This window comes from Amblyraja radiata, chromosome 4 (genome assembly GCF_010909765.2).
Source record: "Amblyraja radiata isolate CabotCenter1 chromosome 4, sAmbRad1.1.pri, whole genome shotgun sequence".
In the NCBI taxonomy this organism is placed as follows: Eukaryota; Metazoa; Chordata; class Chondrichthyes; order Rajiformes; family Rajidae; genus Amblyraja; species Amblyraja radiata.
The window spans coordinates 50,908,406-50,936,293 of record NC_045959.1 but is presented as its reverse complement, the minus strand read 5'-3'; the positions used below and the strand labels follow the sequence as shown (position 1 = coordinate 50,936,293).

The following is a 27,888-nucleotide window of genomic DNA, read 5'->3' as shown; positions in this document are numbered from 1 at the left end:
GATACAGGCCCCTTGGCACACCGGGTCCATGCCGACAGGCGATCCCCGTACACTAGCACTATCCTACACGCCAGGGACAATTTATATATATTTTTTTACCAAAGCCAATGAACCTACAAACCTGCACATCTTTGGAGTGTGGGAGGAAACCAGAGGACCCGGAGAAAACCTGTGATCACAGGGAGAACGTGCAATGAGATGGCATAGATGGAACCCAGGTCTCTGGGTGAGGCAGTGAGGCAGCAACTAGCGCTGTGCCACCGTGCTGCCCCTATGCCAAATAAAGCATTTCACTCTACCTTGGCACTGTACATGTGACAATAAAGTATCATTGCATCATTGTGTTTTGCTCAAGTTCATGCTGTTTCTTTATCCACAGTGACAGTCGCTGCCTGATCTGCTGAGTTTTTCCTTGCAATGTCTAAACAATGTGTTAGTTTGCACATGCTTCAGGAGAGGGAGAGGGAGGTGAGTGAAAAGTTTGCAGAAAGCAAATAAAATGCAATTAAAATACAATGGTATGTTGCTACGGAGCAGGGTGGTTTGAGAAATTTGTGATGTGAGGAAGCGTCAGGTGAAGATTATTTTTACGGTGGGAGACACCGAATAACCGAATGTGCATCGCCATTTTAAAGTACGTGCATAGAAATGTTTTTATCCAAAAAGTTGAGTCGATGATGTGACGCCTACACATTGCGCTCTGTGCGGTTCAGCGCGGGCGTGAGATATTTTAAAGTGAAATAATGGTTAAAAATGCGGAAATAAAGCGCTTATTGCACCGCGTGAATTAATGAGGCGAGCCCACTGCTAGAATCAGTGAAACACGCGTGAAAATAACCCAATGTGGCTTTTTTTTTTTTGCAATAAGAAAAAAACCCAACTACGACCTCTAACGACGCAACAATCTGAATTGATTTTGCAAATGTGAAATGAATTTGTTTTCGCATTATTCCGTGCAATCACGTCAAATTTGACGAGGTTAATTTTCCCCTTGCTTTGCATTAATGTGATTTTTATTTTTCACCCCGACTTTGATCGGTGCATTTCGCTTGTTAATCGCTCCGTTGAGCTGCGGCGCGCAGTCCCGGTGGAAGGAGGAGGGGAGAGAGGGGAGGGAGAAGGGGAAGGGGAAGGGTGAGGGAGAAAGTCGGAGGGAGGGAGTGTGGAAGGAAGGGGAAGGGGGGGAGAGAGCGCCGCACTGTGTGTTTGTGTGTGAGTGAGTACTGTGATGATGGGCAGGCGGTGGGCGCACCCCAAGCAGTTTCTCATCCTTTTGCTCAGGCTGCTGGCTCTGGTCTGCGGGGTTGTGTTGATCTGTGAGCTGGCCATTTACTACATGGTACTGCTGCGTTGTGGCTGGCCCCGGTTGAAAGCTCCGGCTGAGCCCGGCCAGGATAGACCCTCAGCGCCAGCGCTCAGGACTTTGTTCCTCGCAGACACCCACCTCCTGGGAGCCCTCAGGGGGCACTGGCTGGACAAACTCCGGAGGTAAGAGATTAATTGAATCACCAGTGCCTTGTTTCAGCACAAGTTGAGATCAACGCGCTCTGAATTCCTTAAGTCGCCTTTGCATATGACCAGAAATCACTGATTGATATCCGTTTTGCAGCATAATTTATCTTTAAATTATATTTTACATTGCAAACGTGGACAACTGCACGAGAGAAGCGTGGATCCGGATTATAGGCACAATTTCGATATAACCAAATATGTCGACAGTTGCCGGTGACTGCCATCCGGCGAGTTAGCACCAGACAAGAACAAGATAGTTCGGTATAAATATATTGCTCAATGCATTTAATTAATCCAGAATTACAGGACTAATTTCATTCATGGTGACCACGGAACTATTGGATTGTGTTTTTTAAACAAAGAGTATCTGATTTACAAATCCAATTAAGGGAAGGAAGTTTGTTTGCCAAATCTGGTCTCACACCAAGTGATTGACTTTTAACAGTCGCCATTGAAAGGACCAGGCATGTATAGGCGAGGCATGTTTTCCATATCATGTTATTAAATCTGGTTCAACAACTTGAACAACTGGATGAAAGGGAACAACATATTTGGTTTTCACAAAACTATTCCATTAATCTAAATTGGAGAGATTAAGCTTCAAGAAATGAGCCTATATCTCAAACGTCAAGTAACCCTTGCATCCCCGCTCTCTCCGTCGTTCTAGTTTCAATGACGTCCTGTTGAGTTTCATTGTCTGTAAACTGATTATCACCGAGCCCACAGCCAACACTGGACCATTGTGGGCTCCACCTTTCCTTGATCATCGTTACTTTTTTTGCATATCTTCCATTCTCTCTATTTCACTGTCTATATCTCTTTTTTCCCCATCCCCTGACTCAGTCTGAAGAAGGGTCTCGACCCGAAATGTCACCTATTGCTTTTCTCCAGAGATGCTACCTGACCAGCTGAGTTACTCCAGCTTTATGTGTCAATCTTTGGTTTAAACCAGCATCTGCAGTTCTTACCCACTACACTGGGCAGTGTCCAGTGACAAATGATTTGTGACGTTTATACTCCTCTTTGGTGATGTTTTCTTCCTGTACTGTGCTCATCTGAACTTTGTTCATATAACCCGTCAATGCCTTTTCCTCCGGGTGACAATAGGCGCAGGAGTAGGCCATTCGGCCCTTCGAGCCAGCACCGCCATTCAACGTAATCATGGCTGATCATCCACAATCAGTACCCCGTCCCTGCCTTCTTCCCATATCCCCTGACTCCGCTATCTTTAAGAGCACTATCAAGCTCTCTCTTGAAAGTATCCAGAGAACCGGCCTCCACTGCCCTCTGAGGCAGAGAATTCCAGACTCACAACTCTCTGTGTGAAAAAGTGTTTCCTCATCTCCGTTCTAAATGGCTTACCCCTTATGCTCCAGTTTCCTCCCACACACCATAGACCTACAGGATTGTAGGTTAATTGGGTTCTGTAAATTGTCCCCTAGTGTGTCAGATAGTGCTAATGTATGGAGCGATCGCTGGTCGGCATGTACTCAGTGGGCCGAAGGGCCTGTTTCCACGCTGTATATCAAAAGTCTAAAGTCTTTATATTATTCAACCTTTAATTTAACCAATCTTAAAAGATGATGCAGCTTTATAGGAGATTGGTTAGGCCACATTTGGAATATTGTGTGCAGTTCTGGTCGCCCCATTACACGAAGGATGTGGAGGCTTTGGAAAGGTGCAGAGGAGGTCTGGCAGAATGTGTAGGAAAGGACTGCAGATGCTGGTTTAAATCAAAGGTGGACACAAAATGCTGGAGTAACTCAGCTGGAGTAACCAGCAGCATCTCTGGAGAGAAGGAATTGGTGACGTTTCAGGTCGAGACCACTTTCGGATGGCTAGGTTTAGCAGAATGTTGCCTGGATTAGGGGGTATTTGCCACAGGGAGTGGGTAGATAGACAATTTGTTTTCTCTGGAATGCCAGAGGTTGCGGGGAGACCTGATAGAAGTATATAAAATTATGAGAGGCACAGATAGAGTAGACAGTCACAACCTTTTTTCCAGGATGGAACAATCAAATACTAGAGGGCATAACTTTAAGGTAAGAGGAGGCAAAGTTTAATGGAGATATATGTGGAGCCGACTTTTTTTGCAGAAGGGAGTGAGTGCTTGGAACACGCTGCCAGGGTTGGTGGTTAAGGCAGATATGATAGTGGCATTTAAGAGGCGTTTGTATAGGGATACGGATACGGATATCCAGGGAATGGAGGGATATGGGTTATGTGCAGGCAGCTAAGAGATGGCATCATGTTTGGTACAGACATTGTGGGCTGAAGGGCCTGTTTTTGTGCTGTACTGTTTTATGTTCTATGACAGCAATCTTACCTTAAAAGAGGATTGAAAAGGGTGGTGGATGTCGCACGAGAAGACAATAATTTAACAAGGTCCTGTCGGTGTCAAAAATTACTTACATTTTGTGAAATAGTATTCTAAGCGTCTGTCACCCTTTCTAATAGAGCCATACAGCATGGAAACAGGCCTATCTACTATGTAGGAAGGAACTGCAGATGCTGGTTTAAACCGAAGATAGACACAAATTTGCCCTCAACCCGAAAAGTTACCCATTCCTTCTCTCCAGAGATGCTGCCTGTCCCTCTGAGTTAGTCTAGCATTTAGTGTCTATCTTCAGCCTTTCTACTGTGTTGTCCATACTGTCCATCAGATACTCACCGAGACTAATGTAGATGTTTAATACTGTTTGTTAACTCTACTCCCAAGAGGCCTAGCTTAAATTTTTGATCCCAAGCTGCTTTCTCGGCTAAATCATTTCAGTTAGCATGTTAGTTAAGGGGCTGTCCCACTTGGGCAACATAATTGGCGAGTTTAGAAGAGTTTGAAAAAATGACATGTTGAAGACCTCCTTCGACTATGTAGAAGACCTCCTTTGACTATGTTGAAGACCAGCTTCGACTAGCTACGATTAGCTATGACTAACTTCGGGAAAATTGGACACGGAATAGTGGAGAGTGAAGACGACCTCCTTCGATCTCCTTCGACCTCCCTTCGACTATGATGAAGACTATCTACGACTACCTTCGACTACTCTCGATTACCTCCGACTAACATGCCGACCTACTACTACCTACCACGACTAAACCTACGAGTAAAAAAAGTATAGATTTTTTCCATGGGTACCTTTTTTACTCGCGGGCATTTTTTAACATTGAAAAAAACGCCGCGACCTAGCTGAGGCCTCGAGTACACGGGGACTACTCTCGAGCATGAAGAAGAGTTACAAAGACCTCCTACGACCTTGTGTCGACCACGCTGCGAGTATGAGTCGAGGGCAAACTCGCCAGAACTCACGGATTAGGAAGTCCAAGTGGGACAGGCCCTTTAGAGTCATAGGATCTATAGTTCCCAGGCTTTTCCTTGCAGCCCTTCTGAAATAAAGGTACAACATTAGCCGCCCTCCAGTCTTCCGGCACCTCGCTTGTATCTAATGAAGATTCATATTTCTCAGCCAGGATGCCTGCAATTTCTTCTCTGGCTTCCCACAACGTCCTCGGATATATCTGATCATATCCAGGAGATTTATTTACCTTCATACATCGTATGACGCCTAGCACCTACTCGACCGTAATACTGACTGTCCTCAAGACATTTTCCTTAACTGTCCCAACTTCCCCAGTCTCCATGTCTTTCTCCACAGTAAAAACAGAGGAGAAATACTCATACAAGCCTGACAGAGCCGAACATACATTGAACAGTACAGTACAGTGTCTCGACCCAAAACGTCACTCATTCCTTCTCTCCAGAGATACTGCCTGTCCCGCTGAGTTACTCCAGCATTTTGTGTCTTATCTACAGTACAGCACAGGAACAGGCCACAATGTGCATCCGGAACATAATATCGTTAAACTAATCTCCTCTGCATGCACGTAATCCATAACCCTCCATTCCCTACATATCCATGTGCCTATCTAAAAGCCTCTTAAATGCCAGTAGAGTATCTGTAACCACCCACACATTTAGTTCAGTCTATACTGACTTAGCAAAAAGATGCTAGCCAGTTCCAGTTCATCAATTTCCCAGTCTCATCTTGCCTCACAGTTTCTTCTGCAGTGACCCAATGCTCTTGGTAGATTCATAGAATCACAGCACGGAAACAGATCATTTGGCCTAACTTGCCCACGCCTACCAACCTGCCCCATCTACACTAGTCCTACCTGCCCATATCCCACTAAACCTATCATATCCATGTACCTGTCCAAATGTCTCTTAAATGCTGGTACCTGCCTCAACTACCTACTTTATAATCTCATTCCAAAACCCCATCACACTTTGTGTTTAAAAAAAGTTACCCCTCGGATTCCTATTACATTTTCCCCCACTCAACTTAAACCTATATCCTCTGGTTTCTCGATTCCCCAACTCTGGGTAAAACACTTTGTGCATTCGTTCAGTCCTTTGGTTTAGCAACATGTCTCAACTTTTGCACAATCAGTGACAAAAATCGCAACAAATGTTTTGTGGGTTCTGTGTGTTCTGGTGAAATTACAAAAGAACAGCTGTCCCGCTTAGGCAATTTTTGGGGCGACTACAGACGACTGCCGCAAAATTTTCAACATGTTGGACATTTCTCGGCGACAGTGGCGACAATTTTTGCTGACGTAGGGTGACATACGTGTTGTCGTAGGTCGTCATAGGTGCTGTCGTAGGTGTCAGTTGTCATAGGTGAATTCCATTCAAACTAGTCCCTGGCAGTCGCCTAGTGGGACACGCTCTTGAAGCAATCAGGGAAGAACGCTGAGGATACTCCAGCAGGTTAGGCTGCATCTGAGAGAAGATTAAAAGAACCAACCGTTGAGTTACTCCAGCACCGTGCCTTTGCCATCCAACTTCTGCAGTTTACTGTGTCTAAAATCAAAGCGAGTTTTGCTGCCTGTTCCGCTGAGTTACTCCAGCATTTTGTGTCTACCTTCGATTTAAACCAGCATCTGCAGTTCTTTCCAACGCAAAAAAAAGTAGAAGCAGGTGGGAGCAATGAGCCTGCCAGGGCTGTCGTGTTTGTGGATTTTGAGTAGGACATAGTAATGGGCAGTGTGGATCTGAAGAAGGGCCCATAACCACAGCTGCTGCCTGACCTGTCGAGTTCCTCCTGCACTTTGTTGATTGAAACTTCATTTAGCTTCTTTTCGATTTAGATTCTTTTCACATGCTGTTGAGCAGGTCATAATTTTTGTGCAGGAATGAATTTCAGAAACTGGTTTACACCAAAGAAAGACACAAAATGCTGGAGTAACTCAGCGGGTCAGGCAGCATCTCTGGAGAAAGGAAATAGGTGACATTCTTTGGAAAGAGAGAGGCTAGAGTAATGAAAATGTACAAAGAACAAATGAATGAAAGGTATGAAAAGAACGAATCAAAGCCAGCATCGATGATCAAAGAAAGGTGGAGCCCACAATGGTCCATTGTTGTCTGTGGAAAAGGTGATAACGAGTGGATACAAACAGTGAAACTAAGCAGGACGATAGTGAAACTAGTATGACGACTAGGGTGCGGGAGAGGGAGGGAATGCAAGGCTTAGATGAAATTAGAGAAATCAATGTTCATACCGCTGGGTTGTAAGCTGCCCAAGGCTGTTCCTCCAATTTGCGTTTGGCCTCTGACAGTGGAGGGGCCCAGGGCTGACAGGTCAGTGTGGGAATGGGAGGGGAGTGAAAGTGTTTGGCAACATTTTTGTGTTTTTGTGCTTTGATATGCAAGATCTTCCAGGTTTGTGCATGTTCAGATTATCACTACAACTTTAATTCTATATTATTCTTCTAATTTACGTTGTAGTTTGAAGAATTACCGCAGTTATGATAAAATCCAGGACACATTCCAGTATAGAAGCTCTCTGCTCTTCTACACTTCTTCATTAAAAGGTCAAGGCTGGCCTGGAGCACTGTAAACTATTCTGGTTACTACACCCTAGGGTGTTTTGGAGTCAATACAGCATAAATGTGTCAGAGTGATATCTGATCTTTAAAAGGGTCAATTCTGAGTGTTTACATGAACGAGAGTTATATTCCTTGGAATTTAATAGATCAAGGGGTTATATGATTTTTAGATTTTATGGGGACTAAGGTAGGGTGAGGCTGTATCTGGAGTATTGTGTTCAGTTTTGTCACCCCGCTGCAGGGAGGATTGTGTTAAGCTGAAAAGAGTGCAGAGAAGATTTATGAGAACATTCAGCTGATCTACATCAGGGAGACCAAGCGGAGGTTGGGCGATCGTTTCGCCGAACACCTCCGCTCGGTCCGCAAGAACCTACCTGACCTCCCGGTGGCTCAGCACTTCAACTCACCCTCCCACTCCGAATCCGACCTCTCTGTCCTGGGTCTCCTCCATGGCCAGAGCGGGCAACACCGGAAATTGGAGGAACAGCACCTTATATTCCGCTTGGGGAGTCTGCAGCCTGCGGGCTTGAACATTGAATTCTCCCAATTTTGTTAGTCCTTGCTGTCTCCTCCCCTTCCTTAGTCCTCGGGCTCCTCCTCCTCCTTTTTCCTTCCTTCTCCCCGCCACTCCCTATCAGTCTGAAGAAGGGTTTCGGCCCGAAACGTTGCCTATTTCCTTCGCTCCATAGATGCTGCTGCACCCGCTGAGTTTCTCCAGCTTTTTTGTGTACCTTTATGAGAACATTGCCAGGACTTCAGGGCCTAAGCTACAGGGAGAGGTTGGTCAGTCTAGGACTTTATTCCTTGGAGTGCAGGAGGATAAGGAATGATGTTATAGAGGTGTATAAAATCATGCTGGGAATAGATAGGGTGAACACAGTCTTTTACCCAGAGTAAAAGAACCAGAGGACATTTGTTTTAAGATGTGAGGAGAAAGAATGAATAGGAACTCAGGAACCCACTTTTTAACACAGGATGGGTATCTAGAACGAGCTGCCAGTGGAGGTTGTTGAGGCAGGTACCATAACATTGAAAAGTCACTTGGACAGGTACATGGATGGAAAGGTTTAGAAGAATAGGGGCTAAATGTGGACAGGTGTAGATGGGGCATCCTGGGCAGGTTGGGCCGAAGGGCCTGTTTCCGTGCTGTCTGACTCTGTAGGTGAGCAGGGCTCAGAGTTGTGAAAGATTAGGGCTCATTCTGGAATGGAGAAATCTTTATAACATGGCCTGCTCTGTGTTCTTGGCTTGTCCTTTCCAGCAGACAAATCTTCCTTCAAGTGCAATAAATCCTTTCAGCGACAGCGGATTTCTGTTATAGAAGATTAACGGAGGCTCCCGTTTCGAGCCCCTCACCCCCCCCCCCCCCACCACATCCGCTAGTTACCCAATGTAGCTGGTGCCGTGTGGCAGGGGCTTCAGTTGCAGGAGCGGAGAGCGCGAGCAGCATGAAGACGGCGTGAGTACCGGGCCCGTTCCTGGTGGACTGTGGGGCTGGGAGCTGTGTGGCTCCCCGGCCTGTGAATTCATGCTTGTTTAACCTCCTCCTCTGATGCCGCCTGGCTTCCCTCCCGGCCTTGGGTTAAAATTTACCCCCCTCACTCGATTATAATGGGCATATCCCCCCTTCCCCCCTCCTCTACCCACCGAGGGTTTACTGTGCATTATAGCGAGGGTTTACTGTGCATTGAAAGCGGAGATTCTTGATCAGTACGGGTGTCGGGTTATGGGGAGAAGGCAGGAGAATGCGGTTGAGAGGGAAAGATAGATCAGCCGTGTTTGAATGGTGGAGTAGACTCGATGGGCTGAATGGCCGATTTCTGCTCCTAGAATTTATGAATTTACGAGTGGCTTTAAAGTGTACTGGTCATAGATATCTAGTGACAAACACTGTGTTAAGTACAGGATGCTTCCAGCACACTGCCTGAATAAGTGACTGCCCCAGGTGTTTAATGCCCTGTTCTCTATCCCTAGGGAATGGCAAATGGAGCGGGCCTTTCAGACGGCTCTGTGGCTCTTCGAACCAGATGCTGTGTTTGTTCTTGGTGACCTCTTTGACGAAGGGAAGTGGAGCACCCCCAAGGTACGGTTACATTTAGTTTATTTTAGTTTAATTTAGTTTAAATGGTCACGTGGACTGAGGTACTACGTATAGCTTTTGTGTACTACCCAGTCAGTGTAAAGACTATGCATGGTTACCATTGAGCCGACCACAGGGTACAGATACAGGATAAAGGGAATAACACTTAGTGCAAGATAGTCCAGTAAAGTCCGATTAAGTGTGTAGTAATGAACTGTAGATGCTGGATTATACCGAAGATAGACACAAATTGCTGGAGTAACTCAGCGGGACAGGCAGCATCTGTGGAGAAAAGGAATCGGTGACGCTTTGGGTCGGAACCCTTCTTCAGTCTGCTGATCAGCTGAGTTACTCCAGCAATTTGTGTCTCTCTGTCTAATGTCCGATTAAAGATAGTTTGAAGGTCTCCGATGAGGTAGATTGGAGGTCAGGATCGCTCCCTAGTTGGTGACAGGATGGTTCAAATGCATGATAACAACTGTCCCTGAATCTGGAGGTGTGCGTTTTCAAACTTCTGTACCTCTTGCCTAATGGGAGAGGGGAGAAGAGGGAGTGACCGGGGTGAGACAGGTCCTTGATTATGCTGGTGGCCTTGTCGAGGCAGCGTGAAGTGTAGATGGAGTAAGTGGAAGGGAGGATGGGTTCTGTGTTAGAGAATCCGACAGTGACATGGAACACTTGTAATCACCTTCTGTGAAGGTCCAGCAGGCCCTGTGGTACATGGTACAATCTAGATGGGCAGTGACTTGCCAGTGATTCCAACTGACTAGTCATACTTGTGAATGCATATTCACCAAAACATGAGCTTCTGCAAATAGTTTAGTTTAGCGATATAGCACAGAAACAGGCCCTTCAGCCCACCGAGTCTGCGCCAACCACTGGGAAACGTTGATTCCACTGTGAGGGATGTTTATGTTAAATTCTATCATTTATTGTGTTTTTATTCGTATGGCTGTAACGTCGATGGCCGCACCGCTGTGTTTGGCTGCTTGTTGTCACATCTTGCCGCTCCTGTTTGCCCTAGCTCTGTTTTGTGTCTACCTGCTCTGGTCTGTACAGCACTTGGGTCAAACGTGAGTTGTTTATAAATGTGCTTAATAAATAAATATTATTATTATTATTATTATTAACCAGCGATCCCCACACATTAACACTATCCTACACACTAGGGACAATTTATACATATTGAACCAAGCCAGTTAACCTTCAAACCTGTACGTCTTTGGAGTGTGGGAGGAAACCGAAGATCTTGGAGAAAACCCACGCAGGTCACGGGGAGAACGTACAAACTCCGTGCAGACACCTCCCATAGTCGGGATCGAACCCGGGTGTTTGGCGCTGTAAGGCAGCAACTCTGCCTCTGCGCCACTGTGCCGCCCAACGGTGGATAAGGCGGTGTTCATGGAGAGTAACATTTGGGGTTGTTGCCCAAAAGTGCTCTGTACCCTGATGGATCTACTGCGTACTTCCTGAATTATTTTTATTTCAGATTTCCATCCACGATATTTTGCTTCTTTAAGACCAAAACAGTCAGGGCAAACGGAGAAGACTCCAGGAGATCTTGAAGGGCTGAGACTAATTATCCACCAACTAATGGACAGCAAAATGGAGACAAGGAAGTGCAGATGCTAGCTTACAAAAAAAGGCACAAAGTACTGGAGTAACTCTGTGTGTCAGGCAGCATCTCTGAACATGGATAGGTGACGTTTCCTAATGCCAGGAATGTGTTTATTCTATAGCGTGGATCGTACAGTGCAAGAATGGATCTACAAGTCTAAGCCCCTTTAGATCTAAGGGTGTTCCATGTTAATAAAATGTGAGGCTCTAATTATCTTTCTCCTTCAATGGATATTTAACAGGACTTTAAAGAAGACGTCAGGCGTTTCCGAATGATGTTCAGACATTCTGCCAGCACAGAGTTGTTTGTGGTTGTTGGGAATCATGACATTGGCTTCCATGATGAGTGAGTGGAACAATATCGCATAATCGCAGTCTCTGAAAGCTCCAGGTTGCTTTCATTCCCATTTCTGTCTGTCTCTCCATCTGCTCTCTATCTTTAGTTTAGTTTGGAGATGCAGCGTGGAAACTGGCCTTCTGGCCCAATGTGTCCACGCTGACCGACAATCACCCATACAATATTTCTATGTTATCCCAGTTTTGCATCCTACACTCTTTAGATTTTAGAAATACTGACCCTCTGGCCCACTGAGTCCGTGCCGACCACCGATCCCCGTACACTAGCACCATCCCATACACTAGGGACAATTTGCAATTTACCAAAGCCGATTAACCTACAAACCTGAACATCTTTGGAGTGTGGGAGGAACACTGGAGCACCAAGGTCACGTGGTCACATGGAGAACGTGCACATTTCATACAGACGACACCTGTAGTCAGGATCAAATCCACGTCTGTGGCGCTGTGAGGCAGCGACTCTACCGATTTGCCGCCCATAAATAAAATTATTTCAGAAATACTTCATCTGATTATGCCAAAGTTGGGAAACTTGGTACAAGACATTTGCCAATTTCAAATGGGCTGTCCCATCAACCCTGATGCAGGGTCTCGACCCGAAGCATCAACAGTTCCTTTCACATCACTCGCCCCACCGCTCCAGTAGATGCCACTTGATCGGGTTGTTCTGCATGTACTCAACTTAAATTTGGAAATGCTGAGTTTGTACAAAGAGCTTTATTAATGCCGTGCTCCTCTGTATTTGACTTGCTTTCACAGGATGGATTGGTACAAACTGCAGAGGTTTGATGATACATTTAACTTCTCCTCCGCTAAAGTGGTGTCCAGGAAAGGAGTGAAGTAAGTGGATTCCTGTCATTGTTATCTCGCTGTCAATGTGCCCAGATTCATTCAAGAGTAACTTGTATTCCGCAGGGATGTGGATAGAGTCAAAAAAACAGATTCAGGGACAGTTTCTTCCCAGCTGCGATCAGGCAACTGAACCATCATACCACAACTAGAGAGCAGTCCTGAGCTACTATCTACCTGGTGACCCTCAGTCTATCATTCATCGGATTTTACTGCCTTTTTCTTGCACTAAACGTTATTCCCTTACCATGTATCTGTACACAGTGTATGGTTCGATTGTAATCATGTGTTGTCTTTTTGCTGACTGGTTAGCACACAACAAAAGCTTTTCACTGTACCTCGGTACACGTGACAATACACTAAGCTGAACAATGATATAGCTTGGAAACAGGCTCTGGGTAGGTTTAGGTCTATTGTTGCCACGTGTACCAAGTACCGATCGGCAAAGCGGTAGAGTTGCTACCTTAGCGCCTGTGACCTGGGTTCGATCCTGACTACGGGTGCTGTGTGTGCGGCGTTTGTACGTTCTCCATGGCTTTGCTGGTGCTCGGTTTCCTCCCACATTCCAAGGTTTGTAGGTTAGTTGGTTTCTGTAAATTGTCCCGAGTGTGTAGGATAGTGGTAGTGTGCAGGGTGATCGCTGGCTGACACTGACTCGATGGGACAACGAGCCTGTCTCCATGCTGTATCTCTAAACTAAACCACACTACACAAAAATAATAAATCAATAAGCATTGCCAATCTGTTAATGACAAGCCAGGGTTTTATCTCTAAACTAAAACTCAGCTTTGATAAATGTGAGCCTGGAACAAGAATTGGCATGAACTGGGTTTGATTTGACTGCCTGTTGTCGACAGCTGGTACAGCAGTAGGCGATGTAGAGAGGTCATGATTAAGCTGGCATTTTGTGTTTTCACTTGAACTCGACCTCGGTTAAGCGCAGACAAAATGGAACTCGCTGGCATTCCGTACGAGCGTTTGAAAATACTGTATCAAAAAACAGAGTGATGGCACAGGGCACTACAGCTCCAGGGACCCGCCTCCGATCCCGAGTACGGGTGCTGTCTGTACGGAGTTTGTACCTTCTCCCTGTGACCGCGTGGGTTTCCTCCGGGTGCTCCGGTTTCCTCCCACATTCCAAAGACGTACAGGTTTGTAGGTTAATTGACCTCGGAGAAAATTGTAAATTGTCCCCAGTGTGTAGGATAGTGCTAGTGTATGGGGATCGCTGGTTGGGGCAGACTCGGTGGGCCGAAGGGCCTGTTTCCACGCTGTATATCTAAAGTCTGAACACAGGTTCTATCACAATGTTTAAGAAACATTTAGACAGGTGCACGGATAGGACAGGTTTAGAGGGATATGGGCCAAACGCAGGCAGGTGGGACTAGTGTAGGTGGGACATGTTGGTCCACGCTGTTTGACTCTATGACTCTATGAGAAGATTGACGCTGCCCTTTGTGTTTGCAGTTTTGTGCTGGTTAACAGCATTGCCTTGCAAGGGGACGGTTGCTCCATTTGTGAGAAAGTAGAAAACGATCTCCATCAGCTCTCCCTGGCACTGAATTGCTCCCGACAGGTGGGTGGACACCATGTGTAGAGCTGGGGCCATGCCAGCAGACATTCATTGGAATGAGCATGAATTTAGTGGGTTGCCAGAGCGCTGCCTGTATAAAGCTGCAAGGTGATCCAATAATGGTTTTTGCAAGGGATTTGGATAAATGCGTCAAATTGGTCACCTTCCAGGATCTTTGGGAAAGAGCAGGTGGACTAATTTAAATGTTTATAAAAGGCTAATTTTGTGCAACTAATTAAAAAAAACCCGGCTAAAGTAGCTTCCTTGCATTTTATACCACTTTGACCAAGTGAAATAGCACCAGTTAATATATCGTTTAATAGGACCTACTGTGATATGAACATTAAATTCTACAATATTGAATTAACTAACCTACTAATCGCCTCTTCCACTTCACCCTCTACCCCGTCTCTTCCTTGTCCTCAACATGGACTCGCATCCATTTCTCCCCCTTCCACCTACGTTCCTTCCTCTGACTTAACTATTTGGACCTCTTCTATCCTTATCTCACACCTTTTGTCTTTTCACCCAACCGTCTGCCTGTCAAAAACCACCCTCTCCTGTATCCACCTCTCACTCGCCAGGCTCTGTCTCTTCCAGCTTTCTGTCCTCACTTACAATCAGAATGAATAAAGGCCCAACCTGAAACGTCACCTCTCCATGTTCTCCAGAGATGCTGCCTGACCCACTGAGTTACTCCAACACAGTGTGTCTTTTTTTGTAAACCACCATCTTGTTTCTCCTCTTACATTCGTTTCTACTCGTATAAGTAATTAAAGCTTGATGCACACTTTGTGGTCAGTTATGTTATTGATCTATGGCAGTGACGTTTATTCAACAAAGAAATGTAAGAAACCTTCATTTCAAAAGGAAAATCTAAGACTACATGTGGTATAATTGTGATGGCCGTGCTTTAACCCTTGAACTCTGCATTCCCTTTGACCTCATCTTTCCTTTGATGCTTCCTGCCCTCACCTCCGGCCTAGTTTTAGACCACTCCACCCTTTGCCCCTGCACTCCTCAGCCACCCACTGTGGTGAATTCCTATTGCCTTGGGCTTGTGGGAACCTTTCTACTTAACTTGCCCATCCCATTCCCGACAAGTCTTTGTCAGTTATGGTAATTGTTGCTTTAGAATTGTCTTTCTAGTGTCCCTCCTTGCCCACACTCTGGCCCACTTTGGCAATCTCCTCCTCGTGCCACCATTCTGCCCACTGCTGTCCCCATGAACTCTGCAGGGCGACCAGCAACCTTAATTTCCTTAGTTTAGTTTAGAGATACAGGCCCTTCGGCCCACTGAGTCCGCACCGACCAGCGATCCTCGCATGTTAACACTATCTACATACACTAGGGACAATTTTACATTTTTATATCAATTTACACACATCTTTGGAGTGTGTGAGGAAACTGAAGATCTCGCAGGTCACGGGGAGAACGTACAAAATCCGTCCAGACAAACACCCGTAGTCAGGATCAAACCCGGGGCTCTGGTGCTGTAAGGCAGCAACTCTACCGCTGCGCCACCGTGCAACCCTCTCTCTACCATTGTCTTTCCGCAAAATGTCCGTGGACTTCCAGGCAGAGGCTTTAGTCTTCACCAAGAGTCATGAGTGCTTTATTGTCGTATGTGCAATAACATAAACAAAGACTGAAGTCCTTAGTGTAATCAGGCCAGCTCATAGTTTAGTCAAGAGTGTTTTATTGGTCATATGTCCCGAAACGGAACAAGGAAATTCTTAAGAGTTCTTTGTCTTCTTGTACTTCCCAACAGCAACACTTGTCTTCCGTTCTCCTCCAGTCCTGCTGCTTCCTGGTGCTTCTTCCTCTCACTTACCCTTTAAATTCCTGTCAGCCCAATGAAGTCTTTGAACCTCACCAATTCATGTCCAATATTTCTTTCCAAGACTCCCTGTTTAAAATATAGAAACAAGGAACTGCAGGTGCTGGCTTACACAAATGGACATAACTGGAGTAACTCAGCGGGTCAAGCAGCCTCTCTGGAGAGCGTGTCCCGACCCGAAGCATCACCTACCCATGTTCTCCATAGATACTGCCAGACCCGCTGAGGCACTCCAGCACTTTGTGTCCTTCCATGTTTAAAATATTTGGCTAACAGCTCGCATTTCTGTTGAGACAACTAGCCTTTAACAACATGTGTTAACTGGCTTTCTAATGGGCTAATCATGTGCACACTTGATATTGATATTGAATTGTACAAAATCGAAGGGAAATCTTTCATTATGTTTAAGAATGAAGAGTGTTTAATTGTCATATGCATCGGGAATAGAACGTTGAAATTGTTATTTGCTGCAGCTATACGGGCCACATTAACGCCACAACAAATACATGTACAATAAACAGTAATACAATGTCTATAATATAGTATGTTTTGCCAACAGTTGGATGCAAATCATTCCGGTGGGAATTGCAAAGATAAGGACATATTCCCTGAATCAGCTCCGATTTTACTCCAGGTAGGAGTCCTTTGTCATTCATTCTTGGATGATGTGGAATCTGGCATTGGATTCATCGTGTCTTCCCAGCTTTCAGTCTGAAGGGTCTCAACCCGAAACGTCACCTATTCCTTTTCTCCAGAGATGCTGCCTGACCCGCTGAGTTACTCCAGCATTTTGTGCCTGTCCACAGTATATACTTGTCCTGACCCGTTGCTTGACACTTTATTCAGAGATGCAACCCAGTCTGTGTAGGAGCTGGTCCTCCCCTATCTAACACCCTTGACCATCATCTTCACAAAGTGATGTCTCGTATCCAGGATTTCCCAAAGGTTTAAGGCTTTGGGTAACCCGAGTAAAAGTACGATAGATTAGGAATCATAGGTTCATAAATGATACGAACAGAATTAGGCCGTTTGGCCCATCAAATCTACTCTGCCATTCAATCATGGCTGATCTATCTTTCCCTCTCAATCCAATTCTCCTGCCTTCTCCACATAACCCCTGACACTGGCACTAATCAAGAATCTATCAATCTCTTCCTTAAAAATATCCATTGACGGCCTCCACCACCGTCTTTGGCAATGAATTCCACAGATTCATCACCCTCTGACTAAAGAAATTCCCCTTATCTCCTTCCTAAAGGAACGTCCTTTAATTCTGAGGCTATGCCCTCTGGTCCTAGACTCTCCCAGAATCGGCTGCATGAGAGGGGTGTTGGGTTGATGGGTTGAGGAGAGGGGTGGAGCGATAGAGAGGGCAGGGAGTGGCAGGGTTGATGAGGGTGTGAGTGGAAGGCGTTGGGGTCTAGGAGGAATGCCGTGTGACTTAAAGATCGATGCAAGGTTCAAAGTGCTGGCGTAACTTATCGGGTCAGGCAGCATCTCTGGAGAAGTAATGTCTAGAGTCCTGACCCGAAATGTCACCCATCCATTTCCTCCAGAGATACTGCCTGAACCTCTGAGTTACTCCAGCACTTTGTGTCTATCTTTGGTATACATAGAAACATAGAAAATAGGTGCAGGAGGAGGCCATTTGGCCCTTCGAGCCAGCACCGCCATTCATTGTGATCATGGCTGATCGTCCCCTATCAATAACCCGTGCCTGCCTTCTCCCCATATCCCTTGACTCCACTAGCCCCTAGAGCTCTATCTAACTCTCTCTTAAATCCATCCAGTGACTTGGCCTCCACTGCCCTCTGTGGCAGGGAATTCCATAAATTCACAACTCTCTGGGTGAAAAAGTTTTTTCTCACCTCAGTCTTAAATGACCCCTTTATTCTAAGACTGTGGCCCCTGGTTCTGGACTCGCCCATCATTGGGAAATTTTTTCCTGCATCTAGCTTGTCCAGTCCTTTTATAATTTTATATGTTTCTATAAGATCCCCCTCATCCTTCTAAACTCCAGTGAATACAAGCCTAGTCTTTTCATTCTTTCCTCATATGACAGTCCTGCCATCCCAGGGGTCAATCTCGTAAACCTATGCTGCACTGCCTCAATCACAAGGATGTCCTTCCTCAAATTAGGAGACCAAAACTGTACACAATACTCCAGATGTGGTCTCACCAGAGCCCTATACAACTGCAGAAGAACCTCTTTACTCCTCTACTGAACTCTTGTTATGAAGGCCAACATTCCATTAGCTTTCTTCACTGCCTGCTGTACCTGTAAGCCAACTTTCAGTGACCGGTGTACAAGGATGCCCAGGTCTCGCTGCACCTCCCCCTTACCTAACCTAACCCCATTGAGATAATAATCTGCCGCCTTGTTTTTGCCGCCAAAGTGGATAACCTCACATTTATCTATATTATACTGCATCTGCCATGCATCTGCCCACTCACTCAACCTGTCCAGGTCACCCTGCAACCTCCTAACATCCTCTTCACAGTTCACACTGCCACCCAGCTTTGTGTCATCCGCAAACTTGCTAGTGTTGTTCCTAATTCCCTCTTCCAAATCATTAATATATATGGTAAACAGTTGCGGCCCCAACACCGAGCCTTGCGGCACTCCACTCGCCACTGCCTGCCATTCTGAAAAGGACCCGTTCACTCCTACTCTTTGCTTCCGGTCTGCCAACCAATTTTCTATCCATGTCAACACCCGACCCCCAATACCATGTGCTCTAATTTTAGTTACCAGTCTCCCGTGCGGGACCTTATCAAAGGCTTTCTGAAAGTCTAGATACACTACATCCACTGGCACCCACCCCTTCATCCATTTTACTTGTCACATCCTCAAAAAAATCTAGAAGATTAGTCAAGCATGATTTCCCTTTCATAAATCCATGTTGACTTGGACTAATCCTTTTACTGCTATCCAAATGCCCCATTATTACCTCTTTACTAATTGACTCCAGCATCTTTCCCACCACCGAAGTCAGGCTAACTTGTCTGTAATTCCCCGTTTTCTCTCTCGCTCCTTTCTTGAAAAGTGGGATAACATTAGCTATCCTCCAATCCACAGGAACTGATCCTGAATCTATTGAACATTGGAAAATGACCACCAATGCGTCCACTATTTCTCGAGCCACCTCCCTGAGGACCCTGGGATGCAGACCATCAGGCCCAGGGGATTTATCATCCTTCAGTCCCATTAGCCTACCCAATACTATTTCTCGCCTAATGAAAATTAATTTCAGTTCCTCTACCCCCTTAGATCCTCTGTCCTCCAGTACATCTGGAAGATTGTTTGTGTCTTCCTTAGTGAAGACAGATCCGAAGTACCTATTCAACACTTCTGCCATTTCCTTGTTGCCCATAATAATTTCACCCGTGTCTGCCTTCAAGGGACCCACATTTGACATTGCTACTCTTTTTCCCTTAACATATCTAAAGAAGCTTTTACTGTCCTTCTTTATATTCCTGGCCAGCTTCCCCTCGTACTTCATCTTTTCAGCCTGTATTGCCCGTTTTGTTTCCTTCTGTTGTCCTATGAAAGTTTCCCAATCCTCTGGCTTCCGGCTACTCTTTGCTGTGTTATACATCTTTTCTTTTAGTGTTATTCTATCCCTAACTTCTCTTGTCAGCCACGGTTGCCTCCTACTCCCCTTAGAATCTTTCTTCCTTTTTGGAATGAAATGATCCTCCGTCTTCCGGATTATGCCCAGAAATTCCTGCCATTGCTGTTCCACCGTCATTCCTGCTAGGATCCCTTTCCAGTCTATCTTGGCCAGCTCCCCTCTCATGCCTTCATAGTCCCCTTTGTTGAAGTGCATCACTGCCACTTCCGATTTAACGTTCTCCTTCTCAAATTGCAGATTAAAACTAATCATATTATGATCACTACCTCCAAGCGGTTCCTTTACCTCGAGTTCTCTTATCGTATCTGGTTCATTGGACAACACTAAATCCAGAATTACCTTTTCTCTGGTTGGCTCCATTACAAGCTGCTCTAAGAATCCATCTTGGAGGCATTCTACAAACTCTCTTTCTTGGGGTCCTGAACCAACCTGATTTTCCCAGGCTACCTGCATATTGAAATCCCCCATCACCACAGTGGCATTACCTTTGTTACATGCCAGTTTTAACTCCTGCTGCAACTTACACCCTACATCCGGGCTACTATTTGGGGGTCTGTAAATAACACCAATTAGTGTCTTCTTGCCTTTACAATTCCTCAACTCAATCCACAGTGACTCTACCTCGTCAGTCCCTATGTCTTCTCTCGCAAGAGACTGAATTCCATCCCTCACCAGCAGAGCTACCCCCCTCCTCTGCCCACCTGCCTGTCCTTTCTATAGGATGTATAACCCTGAATATTAAGTTCCCAGGCCCGATCCTCCTGCAGCCACGTCTCAGTAATCCCCACAATGTCATATCTACCAACTTCTAACTGAGCCTCAAGCTCATCTACTTTACGTCTTATACTTCACGCAGTCATATACAATACTTTTAATTCCTTACGCATCTCACCTTTCACATCGATCCCTATTACACTTGGCCATACTCTCCTATCCCTTTGTGATCTTCCTTTCCCGTTACTTCTGGGGTCATTAACCATCCCTTTACTCTCTTTCCCTTTAACTCCATCCTCGATTATCCCATTCGACACCCCACCTCCCTTATTCAGTTTAAAACCACCCGTGTAGCAGTGGCAAACCTGCCTGCCAGAATGCTGCTCCCCCACCTGTTAAGATGCAATCTGTCCCTTTTGTACAGTTCCCCCTTACTCCAAAACAGATCCCAGTAATCTAAGAATCTAAATCCCTGCCCCCTGCACCAGTTCCTCAGCCACACATTCAGGTCCCGTATCTCCCTGTTCCTGCTCTCGTCAGCATGAGGAACTGGAAGCAAACCGGAGATAACAACCCTGGAGGTCCTGCTTTTCAGCATTTTTCCAAGTCACGCTGCAGAATATTCATCCCCTTCTTTCCGACATCATTTGTGCCGACATGCACTACCACTTCCGGCTGTTCACCTTCGCCCTTGAGGATTTTCTGCACTCTGTCCGTGACATCCTGGATCCTGGCACCAGGAAGGCAGCACACCAGCCTCGAATCCCGTCTGTTGCTGCAGAAACCCCTGTCCGTACCTCTCACAATGGAGTCTCCAAATACAATGACGTTGCCTGACGTATAAATCAGCATCTGCAGCTTTTTGTTTCTACAGTTTGTCTCCCAAGCCTCTGGAGAACATAGTAGGTTTTGTTTCAAGTCATGATTGATTGTAGGGAGAGGAAAGAAAACTGGAATGGAGGGGGGGGGGGGGGGGGGCGGACAAGGCAATGGATTGATGCAGATGAGAGGGGTTTTGATGGAAAGATGGTTGAACAAAGGCCAGACATGAAAAGACGGAAGGTGTGAGACGAAAGGATTGAAGAGTTGTGAATTATGAAGCTAGAGGATGGAACGTAGGTGGAAGTGGAGGAGAAAGGGAGAATGGGTGTGGGTCCAGGTGGGGGGATAAGGGGGAGGTGGATAAGGGGAAGAAGGGAGAAGGGGAGGGTTCTCCCGGAGAAAACCTATGCAGGTCACGGGGACAACCCGGGTCTCTGGCGCTGTAAGGCAGCAACTCTGTAACGCTGCGCCACCGTGCTGCCCTCAGGTTTGTTGTTATCCTGATGGTGTTTGTCTTGCAGCATTATCCCCTCTATCGAGTCAGTGATGCGGAGTGCACGGGCGAGGACTCTGCTTCCCCTGAAGAGAAGAAGCTGCTGTTTCGGGAGCGGTACGACACCTTGTCTGTTGAAGCTTCTAACAAGGTAAGGCATGCCCCTAAACGCACGTATTCCTTGGAGCGGAGGACGATGAGGGGTGGCGTACAAGATCATGAAAGGAATAGATCGGGTGGACGTGCAGAGTCTTTTATCCAGAGTTGGGGAATCGAGAACCAGAGGATATAGGTTTAAAGTTCGGGGGGGAAAGATTTAATCGGAACTGAGGGGTGACGTTTTTTACACAAGGGGTGGTGTGTGCATGGAACAAGCTGCTGGAGGAGGTAGTTGAGGCATCACAACTATCGCACTGTTTAAAAGACATTTAGACAGGTACATGGATAGGACTGGTTTGGAGGGATGTGGGGCAGGTAGGCAGGTGGGAACTGTTGATCAGTGTGGGCAGGTTGGGCTGAAGGGCCTGTTTCTACACTATATGAATCTAGGTGAGAGATGTGTCTGTTTGGTTATGTCTGGGGCCTCCTGGGAACATCCAGTTAGTTAATGAGTTCTAGCTAGATGTCCCATCTACACTAATCCCACCTGCCCGCATTCGGCCCATATCTCTCTAAATCTTTCCTATCCATGCCCCCGTCCAAATCTCTTTTAAATGTTCGTATAGTACTTGCCTGAACTACCTCCTCTGGCAGCTAGTTCCATACACCCACCACCCTGTGTGTGAAAAGATTGGCCCTCAGGTTCCTATTAAATCTTTCCCCTCTCACCTCAAACCTATGTCCTCTGGTTCTGGTTTGCCCTACTCTGGATAAAAGACTCTGTGCATTCACGCTATCTGTTTACTCTATCTATTCCCCTCAAGATTTTATACATTTTTATTTATTTTGGACCGTACTTTGGACAATGGAAGTGTTTAATTTAATAATAATAATAATGGATGGGATTTATATAGCGCCTTTCTAATACTCAAGGCGCTTTACATCGCATTATTCATTCACTCCTCAGTCACACTCGGTGGTGGTAAGCTACTTCTGTAGCTACAGCTGCCCTGGGGCAGACTGACGGAAGCGTGGCTGCCAATCTGCGCCTACGGCCCCTCCGACCACAACCAATCACTCACACACATTCACACACATTCACACACAGGCAAAGGTAGGTGAAGTGTCTTGCCCAAGGACACAACGACAGTATGCACTCCAAGCGGGATTCGAACCGGCTACCTTCCGGTTGCCAGCCGAACAGTTAGCCCATTGTGCCATCTGTCGTCCGAATTTAGAGATACACCGTGGAAACAGGCCCTTCGGCCCACTGAGTCCGCGCCAATCACTAGTACACTAGTTCCATCCTACACACTAGGGACAATTTACAGAAGCCAATTAACTGACAAACCTGTACATCTTTGTAATGTGGGAAGAAACCGGAGCACCCGCAGAAAACCCACGTGATCACAGAGAGAACATACAAACTCCGTACAGATAGTACTGGAGGTCAGGATCGAACCCGGGTCTCTGGTGCTGTGAGGCAGCAACTCTACCGCTGCGCCACTGTGTTGCCCATTTCGTTGTGTCAATGACGCCAAAAGATGGCGACTCGTGTATGTGTAAGCTAGGCAAAAATAAGCACGGTGGCGCAGTGGTAGAGTTGCAGCAGAGACCCTGGTTCGATCCTGACCACGGGTGCTGCCTGTACGGGGTGTGTATGCTCTCCCCGTGACTGTGTGGGTTTTCTCCGGGTGCTCCGGTTTCCTCCCACATTCCAAAGATGTACAGGTTTGTAGGCTAATTGGCTTGATAAAATTGTCCCTAGAGTGTGTGGGATAGTGCTAGTGTACAGGGATCGCTGGTCGGCGAGGGCTTGATGGACCGAAGAGCCTGTATCCGCGCTGTAACTCTAATCTACACTAGATTTCACTGTACAGTGCACACACGATTATACAGAACCATTGAGCTAGTAAATGGGCAGGTTTGTAGGTTACTTGTATATTATATCTACAGTGTACAATAGATGAGAAGTCGGTCAAATCTGAAAGGAATTGAATGGTATATGGGGAGGAGGAGGGTACAACAAGGAAACTATCCCATGGTACAAGTGTATGCGTGATGAGCGTGGTGATGAAGATCTAATGGGACTCGGGCTTGTTATTGATTTCTGCTTTAAGGGTAGGGGTGAGGATTGGCTGCCAGTACCTGGGTGCTGATGAGTGTCTCTGGCTTCTTTCCAGCTGCTGTGGTGGTTTCAGCCTCGCTTGGTCCTGAGCGGCCACACGCACAGCGCCTGCACCGTGCTGCACGGCTCCCAGCGGCCCGAGATCAGCATCCCCTCCTTCAGCTGGAGGAATCGCAACAACCCCAGCTTCCTCCTGGTAGAGTCACGCACTTCCGTCCATGGCTGAAAGCATTTTACATCCAAATGTACCACAGCGGCTGATGCCGCTTCTGTGTGGTGGTGGTGTGGTAGACACAAGGAACTGTAGATGCTGGTTTACAAAATGAAGACACAAAGTGCTGGAGTAACTCAGCGGGTCAGGCAGCATCTCTAGAGGACATAGGTGACGTTTCTGGTCGGGACCCTTCCTCAGACAGAAACTGCGGACGCTGGAATCTTGAGCAAAACACAAAGTGTTGGGGGATTTCAAGCACTTTGTGTTTCAGTGCAGTAGATTAATCCTAAGGAGGATTCTAAGGCGGATTAATGCTATTACCAAGGAGAAGGTGCTTGGGAAACTGAAAGGTCTGAAGGTGGATAAGTCACCTGGACTGCACCCTAAGGTTCTGAAAGAGGTGGCTTTAGAGATTCTGGAGGCATTAGAAGTGATCTCTCAAGAATCATTGGAGTCAGGAATAATAATTGGAAAATTGCAAATATTACCCTGCTGTACACAGAAGGGAGCAAAGCAGTAGCCGGTTAGTCTGACTGCAGTGGTGGGTAAGATTTTAGAGTCCATAATAAAGCATGAGGTTTCTGAGTACTTAGGATTTCATGATAAAATAGGTCGAAGTCAGCACGGTTTTGTGAATGGGAAGTCGTGCCTGACGCACCTGCTGGAATTCCTTGAGGGACTAAATAGCAGGACAGACCAAGGAGAGTCAGTAGATGGTGTTTACCTAGATTTTCAGAAGGCCGCTGATAAGGTGCCACATTCGAGACTACTAAGGAAGATGAGTGCCCATGGTATCAAAGGACAGGTACTAGCATGGATAGCAGGTTGACTGGATGACAAAAGACAACGAGTGGCAATAAAGGGGGCTTTTTCTGGTTGGCTGCCAGTGACTAGCGGAGTCCCGCAAGGGTCGGTACTGGGGCCACTGCTCTTCACGTTGTTTATTAATGATTTGGATGAGGGGATTGAAGCCTTTGTTGCCAAGTTTGCAGATGAGACAAAGATAGGTGGAGGGGCAGGTAGTGTAGAGGAAACAGGGACTCTGCAGATGGACAGGTTGGCAGAGTGGGCAGAAAAGTGGCAGATGGAACACAGCGTAGCAAAGTGTGGAGCCATTCATTTTGGTAGTAGGAATAAAGGCGTAGACTATTTTGTAAAAGAGGGATATGGGGAGAGGGAAGGAGAATGGGATTAAGAAAGAAAGGTAGATCTGCCATGATTGAATGGCGGAGTAGACATGATGGGCCAAATGGCCTAATTCTGCTTCTATCACATCTGAACTGGACAAATGATTGTCATAGAACATAGAAGAGCACAGCAGAGAATCAGGCCGGAGTAGGTAGTTGAGGCAGGTTCTATTGCAACGCTTAAGAAACAAAACAAGGAACTGCAGGTTTACAAAAAAACACAAAGTGCTGGAGTAATTCAACAGGTCAGGCAGCATCTCTGGAGGACATGGATAGGTGAAATTTTGGGTTGAGGCCCTTCTTCAGACAGGAACTGCAGATACTGGAATCTTGAGCAAAACAGTGTTGGAGGAAGTCCAGCACTTTGTGTTTCAGTGGATTAATTCCTGGGCAACGGATTATGATAGAACAGAGCACAATCAGCATGCACAGCGCAGGAAGAGGCCATCCGGCCCACAATGTTGGTGCTGACCATGGAGCCGTGGAAAACTAATCTCGTCTGCCTGCAGTCTTCCTACAAAGAATGGAAGATTGGTCAGAGAATTGTGAGTCTTTGGAATGTTTTCCCTCGGGTGAGATGTGGGTCCCCATTTTCCTTCAAGGCCGAGAAGGATGGATGGCTACTGTGATCTTATTTTGCTCAAGATGTCATCGTCTGCAGTTCTTTGTGCCTCCATTTTAGAAACACGCAGGATTGAAGTGGCTGCTTCTCTGAAGCTGTTGAATTTAGTGTTGTGACTGTAATGCAAACAATCAGAAGACTCCACCTTATCTGAGCTACTGTGATGCAGGATTTTCCTCAAATAAAAAGGAACCTAGATGAGGGAAAAAATATACCGAATGGTTTGTAAGAAGTTGTTTTTGTTTTCTGTGGAAAATAACCCGCAAACTTCGGAGGAGGTAGTTGAGGCAGGTACTATCGCAACGTTTAGAAACATTTAGACAGGTACATAGACAGGATATGTTTAGAGGGATAAGGGCCAAACGCAGGCAGGTGGGACTAGTGTAGATGGGCCATGTTGGCTGGTGTGGGCACGTTTGCCTGTTGCCCTGTTTCCACGGTCTGTAACTCTTATGACAAAGCACTAAAGTAACTCAGCGGGTCAGAGGGAAGAACATGGATAGATGAAGAAATCTACAGTAGAAACAAAACTGCAGATCTATAAACCGCTAGTTTATACCAAAGATAGCCATAAAGTGCTGGAATAAATCAGCGGCTCAGAGATACAGCACGGAAACAGGCCCTTCCGCCCACCGAATCTGCGCCAACAGCGATCCCTGCACACTAACACTATCCTGCACATACTCAGGACAATTATACAATTATTTTTACAATTATACCAAGCTAATTAACCTACAAACCTGTACGTCCTTGGAGTGTGGGAGGGAACTGGAGATCCCGCAGAAAAGTCACGGGGAGAACGTACAAACTCCATACAGGCAAGCGCCTGTAGTCAGGAGTGAACCCGCGTCTCTGGCGCTGTAGGGCCGCATCTCTACCGCTGGGCCACCGTGCCGCCCACTTGGTCGTACGGTTCCTACAGACTCTGATTTGTTCTTTCTTTTCTCTACAGGTCACTATTACAGCGACTGACTTTGCAATCCACAAGTGTTTTATGCCAAGAGAGAGCACTGTATTCACCATTTACATGGCAGCGGGTGGTATGGCCATCCTGATCTTGTTACATTTCCACCTGTTCCAGGGGGCGATGCATAACCTGACTTACAAACTCGTCAACCTGATCAAAGGCCACCGATGTGACTAGCTGCTCCTGTCAGTATCTGGTGATCTGCATTGGGTGAGATTCTGTGGGTTATGCTGGTATTCCTTTGAAGTAAGGAAATATCTGTGAAGCTCTTGTGCCTGTTATTCCAATCTCATTGGATTGCTGCAGGTCAGAACTGGTAGAACATGTAGGTGGAGTGTAGATTATCATCAGCTGGGGAAGTGAGCCGGTCTTTCCACTTAAATGAACAGGAGTAAAAGTTTCACAAAACAAGTCCCGTTCCACTGTGGAGATGTAAGGAACTGCAGATGCTGCTTTACAAAAATGGACACATAATGCTGGTGTCCCTCAGCAGTCTGAAGAAAGGTCCCAACACAAAACATCATCTATCCATGTTCTCCAGAGATGCTGATAGAAGGAACTGCAGATGCTGCTTTACAAAGAAAAAAGTCACAAAGTACTGGAGAAACTCAGCGGGTCAGGTTGCATCTCTGGAGAACATGAATAAGTGATGTTTGGGGTCAGGACTCAAGAAGGTGTCCCAGGCCGAAATTGTCACCTATTCATGTTCTCCAGAGATGCTTCCTGACCCACTGTTTTACTCCAGCACTTTGTGTCCTTGTCTGTCGTGTTTCACAAGATAACACCGAGTATTAACATCGCCCATTCACCACTCGAGGGAATGTTTGGCCGAGATACGTGCCTCTGTTACCCGCGTGGTGTTTAATAACAGACAGACATTGTTTAATGTAGATTCAAGGAAACACACACCAACAATACAACCAGAACCTTGACTAAACAAACTTAATTGTCCACATTGCAATATGATTTAAAATGCGTGTAATCTAGTGAGCTACCCGGTTCACTTTGAAACTCATTGTCGGCTTATAAGTCTTGCATCAGTGGTAAGGAAGTTATTTGGAAGTGTTCTGAGAGATTTATCTGCACTTTGAAAGGAAGAGATAGTCAGCAATGTTTATTAAGGGGAGATTATTTGTCTTGTCTAATTTGATTGAATTTTTTAAAGAGGATTTATATTATTTATGATGACCAACTGGAATGGTTGATAGTAATGGGTTATGATAGTAATGATTATTTTTTTTGGAGAGCGAGAGGGTTATGAAGGCATATTCCTAACAAATGCTTGAACTAGTG

At 46.1% G+C, this 27,888-nt stretch overlaps 1 protein-coding gene and 1 long non-coding RNA gene across 3 annotated transcripts; one reads left to right on the top strand and one right to left on the bottom strand.

The window, feature by feature from the left end:
* The first annotated feature begins 1,184 nt into the window (after window positions 1–1,184).
* mppe1 (metallophosphoesterase 1) lies at window positions 1,185–27,140 on the top strand. 2 transcript variants are annotated; one of them, XM_033019400.1, is made up of 9 exons: window positions 1,185–1,488; window positions 9,373–9,481; window positions 11,338–11,441; window positions 12,212–12,292; window positions 13,769–13,877; window positions 16,274–16,348; window positions 21,407–21,529; window positions 23,661–23,801; window positions 26,581–27,140. In XM_033019400.1, exons 1-9 carry the CDS (start codon window positions 1,229–1,231, stop codon window positions 26,770–26,772), a joined length of 1,194 nt encoding a protein of 397 aa, XP_032875291.1. In that variant the 5' UTR covers window positions 1,185–1,228; the 3' UTR covers window positions 26,773–27,140. The 2 variants fall into 2 exon arrangements, with proteins under 2 accessions (XP_032875291.1, XP_032875292.1); XM_033019401.1 differs by lacking the exon at window positions 23,661–23,801.
* On the bottom strand, window positions 8,089–27,579 carry LOC116972080. Its single transcript, XR_004411714.1, has 3 exons — window positions 27,469–27,579; window positions 18,978–18,980; window positions 8,089–8,129 (listed from the first exon to the last, which is right to left on the bottom strand). It is a non-coding gene; the product is annotated as an uncharacterized LOC116972080 (long non-coding RNA).
* Window positions 27,580–27,888: the final 309 nt, after the last annotated feature.

What these genes read in the sequence shown, in the direction of transcription:
- mppe1 (XM_033019400.1), top strand. Translation starts at nt 1,229, where the DNA reads ATGATGGGCAGGCGGTGGGCGCACCCCAAGCAGTTTCTCATCCTTTTG. An exon ending in CACTGAATTGCTCCCGACAG is followed by an intron (nt 13,878 to 16,273) that starts GTGGGTGGACAC and finishes TTTTGCCAACAG; the next exon opens with TTGGATGCAAATCATTCCGG. An exon ending in ACAACCCCAGCTTCCTCCTG is followed by an intron (nt 23,802 to 26,580) that starts GTAGAGTCACGC and finishes TTTTCTCTACAG; the next exon opens with GTCACTATTACAGCGACTGA.